This window comes from Trametes versicolor (genome assembly GCF_000271585.1).
Source record: "Trametes versicolor FP-101664 SS1 unplaced genomic scaffold TRAVEscaffold_5, whole genome shotgun sequence".
NCBI lineage: Eukaryota > Fungi > Basidiomycota > Agaricomycetes > Polyporales > Polyporaceae > Trametes > Trametes versicolor.
In genome coordinates this window covers 589,028-597,342 of record NW_007360325.1, presented here as the reverse complement: position 1 = coordinate 597,342, position 8,315 = coordinate 589,028, and the positions used below count along the sequence as shown (strand labels likewise).

At 57.6% G+C, this 8,315-nt stretch overlaps 2 protein-coding genes across 2 annotated transcripts; one reads left to right on the top strand and one right to left on the bottom strand.

The window, feature by feature from the left end:
* Positions 1–976: 976 nt before the first annotated feature.
* Positions 977–2,854, top strand: TRAVEDRAFT_64384 (uncharacterized protein; the record flags this gene model as incomplete). Its single annotated transcript, XM_008039488.1, has 4 exons — positions 977–1,178; positions 1,244–1,405; positions 1,485–2,048; positions 2,106–2,854. 4 exons carry the CDS (start codon positions 977–979, stop codon positions 2,672–2,674), a joined length of 1,497 nt encoding a protein of 498 aa, XP_008037679.1. The 3' UTR covers positions 2,675–2,854.
* Positions 2,855–3,165: 311 nt separating this feature from the next.
* Positions 3,166–4,299, bottom strand: TRAVEDRAFT_71369 (alpha/beta hydrolase fold protein; the record flags this gene model as incomplete). The annotated part of the gene is made up of 4 exons (XM_008039487.1): positions 3,166–3,303; positions 3,354–3,646; positions 3,705–3,882; positions 3,944–4,299. The coding sequence occupies 4 exons, from the start codon at positions 4,297–4,299 to the stop codon at positions 3,240–3,242; spliced, it is 891 nt and encodes a 296-aa protein (XP_008037678.1). The 3' UTR covers positions 3,166–3,239.
* Between the last annotated feature and the right edge of the window lie 4,016 nt (positions 4,300–8,315).

Here is an 8,315-nt window from a genome sequence, read left to right as displayed (position 1 = left end):
GAGAGGTGGTGGTGGGTCCGGGGTCGACGACGCTCGCTCGGTCATCGTCAGCGGTGTGTATATATGTCATACTGTAGCGTGAGCACGTCAGGCGCATTGAGGAAGGCTTTCTCATGTGAGTGTGGATCCGGTGCAGCCCTTCTACGGACCTGGGACCACCTGACCGACATGATCCTACGGGCGTCGGCTTAATGGCTAGTTGTGCTAGTACGTTCATTTTGCTTTTCTGCTCACCATAGTTCTACACTCACGGTGACGGCTGCCACAGTGAACTCGCAAGAGACTTCGTGCTGCGGCGTTAGGTACTCATCTGAAAGCCTATTTTGATCTTTGGGCCGTGTGAGCACGGATAAGTATGAGGCGCTAGGGCTCGAGCATCGAAGCTCTGTGTACATGCCCCAGGGCAAATGCCAGGCGGGGGTGGCTCGCATTTGGCCGTTGGATGTGCGCACTCAGAGCATGCGCCCGGCGATGTGCGACACTATCAATCTGGCTAGAGGAGATCATTAAGTGTTTCGAGGGTCAGCACACGCTGATTTATCGCACTCCCTTCAATCATGGCAATCATAGCGGTGTGCTTAAGGCGTGCTGGGTGTGCTGGTGGGAGGATAAAGAGCGACGATGATCACGATAGCTGAGGAAGGGGCCCGCGGCAGGAATGGGCGCTTATATGGGTGAGGGCGGTGTGCCACGCGACAGGGCACGCACGTCTGGCCTGTTTGGGTGGTCCAACGTTGTTCGTTGGACTCCGTCCCTCACGGTGGACACGCGGGCCCGCGGCACTCAGGCTCGTGCAACGAACGCACCTCACAGGGATCTGCAATAGCTATCGACCATCGTCTGCGACATGGAATATATATCTTCCACTTCCTCCCCCTCTCCCCCGCCAAGCTTGGACACTAACGCCATCCTCCAGCGCCGTGTACCCCATCTCTTCAGCTCACGACGGCACCCTCGCCGATCCAAACGTCTCGACATGTCCTCACCGCCTCTATCCCTTTCGCGATTTGACACGCGGGACGACGACAGCGCCTCCACCGGCCACTCCTCCATTGAAGTTATTGGCCAGTTGCACCGTGTGCCGCAGGAAAACGTGCTAGCTACGTTGGATCTAGAAACTTTGTCAAATGCTAGGTACGGCTTGTCCGACGGCGGTCACTCGTCGCAAGGGCGCATACGTACGCATATATCAATTCGAGGTGTCCCTACACGCACAGCCCCACTGACATCCTCTCGCCTCTAGCCAGCGACCTCGAAACGACCCAGTTAGGGAACTCCAACCCCAGACAGGCCTCAGAAAATTCTATTGATCGCAATCTATCGGATCGAGCTTTTTCGGAGGGATGGCTGTCGCAGGCAAGGATGGTGGGAAGCTCGCAGGGAAGTTGGCAAGGGAGTGTGCAGAGTATGTGTTCCCCATTGAGGTCGGCTGGCAGGATCGTACTCATTCGTTCCCTCCCCTCATCCTGATGCGCATACTGTAGCTTCGGAGAGGGTTGTCTATCGCCAAATCGAGGGTAGCGACGGCGGCTCGCTCGCTAATATCTTGCGCTCAAACAGCACCTCTAGCTTACGCTCCAATGCCGGCTCTAGCGTTCAGGGCGTACCCGCGGTGCACGACCAGTCTGCATCTGCACCCTCGGTGTACGGCCAGTCCGCATCGGCGCCCTCGGTGCACGACCAGTCCGGCTCTGAGCACCCCTCCTCATCTCCCGATTCCTCCTTCTTGACGGCGCCCTCCCACAAATCCTCCTCTTCCTCCGCCGCCGCCATCGTACCCCGCGCGCCCGGCACGCCGTCGGTCCGCAGTCGAAGCTCCGCCCCGTCCGACTCTGACCGCGAGCAGCGACGCCGCAGTCCGCTTACGTCGGGGATAGCGAGCCCGACCTCGAGCGTGGCTGGGGGCGACGAGAACTCCGCGAAGTCCCGTCACGGTCCCCGCGCCCGAGCGTGTTCTGCGCCCCCAGGCGACGCAGGCGCGCGTAAGTACCCCCGTCGCGCGCCAGTACAGACTATACGCGACATCTCGAGTGGCGAGGTTTCCTTCGGTGGGCGGTCTTACTTTGCTATGTTTATTGTGCAGTTGATTGAGGAGACGCACACAGATACGGGCCTTTCGATCCCGTCGTCGCCTATTCTGGGGCCGGATGCGGAAACACTGAAGGGGTATAAGAGGGCTATGAAGACTGCGGAGGAGTCTCTGGCGAATGAGCGGAGAGAACGGCCGAAAGAAATAGAGCGGCTTTTCCGGGTGCACGCATCTGACCTGCGCCGCATCGAGGAGGGGCACGCAGCTATAGTGCGTCGCTTTGAGGAATCGCTCAAGCGGGAGAGGGAGGAGCGAGAAGCCGAGGTCAGGCGGGAGAAGGAGGAACGAGCGAACGAAGTGGGGCGTCTCGAGGAGACCCTCAAGCAGGAGAGGGAGCGGGAGAGGGAAGAACGAGCGAACGAAGTGCGTCGCTTTGAAGAGTCGCTCAAGCGAGAGAGGGAAGAGCGAGAAGCCGAGGTCAGGCGCGAGAAGGAGGCGCGAGCGAACGAAGTCAGGCGCCTGGAGGAGGCGCGAGCGAACGAAGTCAGGCGCCTGGAGGAGATGCTCGAGGGCCTCAAGAAGACGCTCGAGGAGGCCCGAGAGGAAAAATCAGTTTTATTTAAGAAGCTACTAGAGAAGGTATAGATGCACCCAGCGCCCGTAGCCCACCGTGACGCTCTCGCTGCGTTCCTTTCCGCCTCCACACATCGTTTCTTCCTATCTGCTCTCGTTTGTCATGCTTTCTGTTCGTGCTTTTCTACTCCCTCGCTAAATGGTGCTTTGCAATTGGATCGTTACGCCGGAGTCGCCTTGTTGATACCGTTTCGGCCATGTATGACGCTTGCACTGCTGTACTCGAGAATGGTGATCAATTGGTATGTGAGGCTCGATATGTATACTACTCTGCTTGCACAGATCTTCTATAGCGTCATGCACGTCGAGTTTGACTTGCCAGATTGCCGCTTTGAAGACGATGAAAGGCCACGCAGGTGCCGCGTTACACATGCTCAGGGTTGACGTGCTGTACACACAGAGAGTCGGGGGTGACTACGAGTATACCTTAGACGAAACCCAGACGGGTTACCGCGACTTGCGGCGACGCAGACGATGAGTTGGAGCGAAATCATTTCATGAGAGTTTCTAGAGGTACATTGATTTCACGGGGCAACATGAACTGGTTTAGAGTATCCGACGCGTCCTGTGGGTGCATTTAGATTCCAACACGGGCGAGGAAGGTCAAGATCTCTCCGCTGATCTTATCCAGCGCAGTCTCCCTGTGCGCGCAATCAGTCACCTGGCCCGGTAAACATGCGACATCACTTACAGAGCGAAATGCCCGGCGTCCACAAACTTGATGACCGCGTCTGGGAGGTCCTTCTTGAAAGCCTCTGCGCCCGCGGGGACGAAGATTTGGTCATTCTTGCCCCATACCGCCAAAGTGGGCGGGCGATGGGTGCGGAAGTACTTGTGAAACTCGGGGTAGAGCGCGACGTTGTTTTTGTAGTCGAGGAATAAGCCGACCTGGATGTCGGCATTGCCAGGACGTGTCATCAGGTAGTAGTCCAGGTAGTACACCTCCGGCGGGATGACGGACGGGTCCGGCGACCCGGTGACGTACTATGCGAATATTAAAGCGTCAGCGCAGGTCTACATGGAGAAAATGGTCGTTAAATACCTGCGACTTGGTAGTCGCGAGGTCGAGGAAGGCATAGAGAGCCTTCACTTTTTCCGGAGTCGGGTTGGCCCACGCGTCCTGGAGGGGCGCCCAGAAGGATGCGCCCAAGCCCTCCACATATGCGTTTCCGTTTTGTGTGATAAGGGCTGTGATGGCCTCGGGGCGCTGAAGAGCGAGCCTGTTTTGTGCAAGTTTTGTGCTCAATACTGATTCTGCGGCGGCGAATAGGCGCTACTTACCTGAAGGCCGTGGGCGCACCGTAATCGAACACATACACAGCGAACTTCGCGATTTTGAGCGCGTCCAGGAAGCTGATGATGGTCGTCGTGATCGACGCAAACGTGTACTCGTACTTGCGTGCCTCGGGGACGACCGTGAAGCCGTAGCCGGGCAAGTCGGGGGCAATTACCCTGTACTTGTGGGCAAGACGCGGGATGAGGTCGCGATATTGAAACGACGATGAAGGGAAGCCGTGGAGGAGCAAGACCACAGGCAACGCACTGGGGTCTTGCGAAGAGACGGGTACGGCCTCACGATAAAAGACGTCGATGCCGTTGTCGACAGTGATGGTCTTGACTTGAGTCGGAGCAGCCATTGCAGCACAGAATATGGAGGAGGGTTTGGAGGTGTAGGTAGATCCCAATTGGCAGTGGCGGATAGTCCAGCAGTCATCATTCATCACTTTCTTATATACTGACGTCTCCCTCTGGTTCTGGGGATGCTGAGTTACGCAGCGGTCCGACGACGTAGAGTCTGGCGGCTTCCCTAATCCAAGATTAATCAGAGCTGGCAGTAGAATGTAGCGTTACTAAGCGCTTCATGGGATAGAGCAGCACGTAGCTGGGCCTGTTCGATGTCATCAGCTGCTAGGAACAGCACGCAACAACGTGTGAGACAACGCCCTCGGTCGGCGAGGGAGGTCAGTTGGTCATCGTTGGTGGACAAGCAGTCAGCGAGCGCTCTGGCGCTTAACACGACGCTCGAGCAGGTCGCATGATCTGAGGCGCTTATGACAATGGCAGCGACCTCGACCTTCTCCTCCTACCTTCATGTCTGACTTGGAACGCTACATCAGCGACAATGCTCTGCAGGTGTGCAATATGCTCTACGACGAGCGTGGGCTTGCTAACCCGCTCCTCAGTTCTTCGGCCTGTCCGACCGTAGCATCGTGGACTATGTCGTAGCCTCAGGCAAGTCCCGCCCTCGCCGTATGCACCCCGCGAGCAGCTGAGTAACTAATTTGTCCAAAGCATCCTCCGCGAAGTCACCGGATGCCCTCTTCGCCCAATTGCATACATCCGGTCTGCCTGACACCAGTGACGCTCACAACTTCGCACGGGAAGTCTTCGCGCGCGTACCACGCAAATCCAAGCACAAGAAGGCGTCCGACAGTGCGCGCAGACAAGCCGAGCAGGAGGCTAAGGCGCTCCGCGCTCAAAAGTTCGACTTCCTTCTCGATGAGGACACCACGACTGCTGGGGCGGCGGAGGTTAGCCGCAAGTCGGACCGGAAGGAGAAGAAGGAACGCCACCTGCGGAAACGAGAGGGAGACACGCGTGAGTGGGAGAGTGATGAGGAGGAGAAGGTGCGGAAACGTCCACGGCAGGACGACGATGAACGGAGTCGGAGAGCTGAGGAAGAGGACATGAACGTGGAGATTCCGGAGGATGAGGATGCGAGGCGCGAGCGAGAACGGCTGGAGGACTTGCAGGAGCGAGACGCGTTTGCGGAGCGCGTTCGGGATCGCGACAAGGAGAAGACCAAGCGCGTCGTCGAGGACCGCTCGTCGAAGGCAGCAGCGGGCGCAGCGGCGGAGGCAGCGGAGAGGCGACGGTTGGCAGACGATGCGGACGCGCGGGGACGCGCTATGCCTTCACTTCGTGAGCACTCAAGGCAGGAGTACCTAACGAAACGTGAGCTCCAGCAAATCGAGCTCCTGCGGAAGGAGATTGCGGACGACGAGGCGCTGTTCCACGGGATGAAGATGACGAAGCGGGAGAAACGAGCACTTGAACACAAGAAGGAACTCCTCCGTTTAGTCGAGGACCGACTGAAAATTAACGACAAGTGGGAAGGTTACCAGCTCCCGGAGGACTATTTCACGGAGCAGGGCAAGATCGACAAGAAGAAGAAGGAGAACGTACTGTACAAGCGGTATGAGGATGCGAAGCCAAAGGACGGTGACTTCACGACCGATGTCGACCAGTGGGAAGCCGCGCAGGCGAAACACAGCACGTTCAAGGTCGGCGCGCTGGACAGACAGGAAGTCGTGGACGACTACGAGTATGTCTTCGACGAGAGCCAGACGATCAAGTTCGTCATGGAAAGTACACTGGGTGGCGAGGGCAACATGAGCGAAGCGGATAGGTTGCTGCAAGCGCAAGTGGAAGAGGCAGAGAGGCGAGGTATGTGGCGACTGGATGCACGCTGCTTACAGTCATGCTAATATCATACCACAGCAAAGACGATGGACGAAACGCGCAAGTCTCTACCCATCTACACCTACCGTGACCAGCTGCTGGAAGCTATCAAAGAGCATCAAGTTCTCATCGTCGTCGCGGAGACCGGCTCAGGCAAGACGACGCAGCTGCCCCAATACCTCCACGAAGCCGGGTACACCGCAAACGGCCAGAAGGTGGGCTGTACGCAACCTCGGCGTGTCGCGGCCATGTCGGTGGCAGCACGTGTAGCGGAAGAGATGGGCACGAAGGTCGGCTACGAAGTTGGCTACTCAATCCGTTTCGAGGACTGCACCAGCGACAAGACCGTGCTCAAGTACATGACGGACGGCATGCTGCTTCGGGAGTTCCTGACGGAACCAGATTTGGCAGGGTACTCTGCGCTCATCATCGACGAAGCGCACGAGAGGACACTAAGTACGGATATTCTGTTTGCTCTTGTCAAGGTGCGTCTTCACAACTCTCACGTGTTTTGCCATTACAGTTCGTTGACGCGCCTCTTGGCAGGATATCGCGCGTTTCAGACCCGAACTACGCCTCTTGATCTCGAGTGCCACTATGGACGCAGAGAAGTTCAGCGAGTACTTTGACGATGCACCCGTCTTCTACGGTAAGCTTGTCGCCTAACCTTGTCACATACCCGATACTGACATCTACCACAGTACCCGGTCGAAGATATCCAGTCGACATTCACTACACCCCGCAACCAGAGGCCAACTACTTGCACGCTGCCATCACCACCGTCTTCCAGATCCACACCACTCAGCCTAAAGGCGACATTTTGGTTTTCCTCACAGTAAGTAGCTACGCTGCATTTATGTTGAGATGTCTGCTTAACTTGCACCGCAGGGCCAGGACGAGATCGAAGCCGCGCACGAGAACCTGCAGGAGACCGCCCGCGCGCTCGGAAACAAGATCAAAGAGCTCCTCATCTGTCCAATTTACGCCAACCTACCGAGCGAGATGCAGGCGAAGATCTTCGAGCCTACCCCTGAGGGCGCTCGCAAGGTCGTGCTTGCCACAAACATCGCGGAGACCTCGATTACCATCGACGGTGTTGTGTTCGTCATCGACCCTGGCTTCGTCAAGCAGAACTCGTATAACCCAAGGACGGGCATGTCGTCGCTAGTCGTCGTTCCGGTAAGCATTCCCAACGCTTAAGGGCTTGCTAATTCTAACTCGCCCGCTACATGCTAGTGCTCACGCGCGTCCGCGAATCAAAGAGCAGGCCGCGCTGGGCGAGTGGGCCCCGGCAAGGCATTCCGGCTGTACACGAAATGGGCGTATTCGAACGAGCTCGAGGAGAACACCGTGCCGGAAATCCAGCGCACGAATCTAGGCATGGTCGTCCTCTTGCTGAAGTCGCTGGGTATCAACGATCTGATTGGGTTCGAGTTCATGGATCCGCCTCCCGGCGAGACGCTCATGCGTGCGCTGGAGCTTCTGTATGCGCTGGGCGCGCTGAATGACAGGGGAGAACTGACAAAGCTGGGCCGGCGGATGGCTGAGTTCCCGGTGGACCCGATGTTGTCGAAAGCGATCATCGCCAGCGAGAAATACTCTTGCACAGACGAGGTGCGCGCTCACACTTCCTACCCTTGTGCGACACTTACACAGACCGACGCAACAGGTGCTCACAATCATCTCCATGCTGCAAGAGTCTGGCTCGCTCTTCTACCGCCCGAAGGACAAGAAATTGCACGCGGACCAGGCGCGGCAGAACTTCGTGCGCGCGGGCGGGGACCACTTCACGCTGCTGAACGTGTGGGAGCAATGGGCAGAGACGAACTATTCGCAGCAGTTCTGCTACGAGCAGTTCCTGCAGTTCAAGAGTTTGAGTCGCGCGCGCGACATCCGCGACCAGCTCGCGGGCCTGTGCGAGCGCGTCGAGATCGTCGTGGACAGCAATCCGAACACGAATGACATCACCCCGGTGCAGAAGGCGATCACCGCGGGGTACTTTTACAACACGGTACGTCGTGTACTCGTTCCGTTAACGAAACGTTGGCGGGGGCTTACGAGTCGCTTGCGCGCAGGCATCGTTGCAGCGGAGCGGGGACTCGTACCGGACGATGAAGACGAGCCAGACGGTGTATGTCCACCCATCGTCCAGCTTATTCAACCACACGCCCCCGGTCAAGGCAGTGCTCTA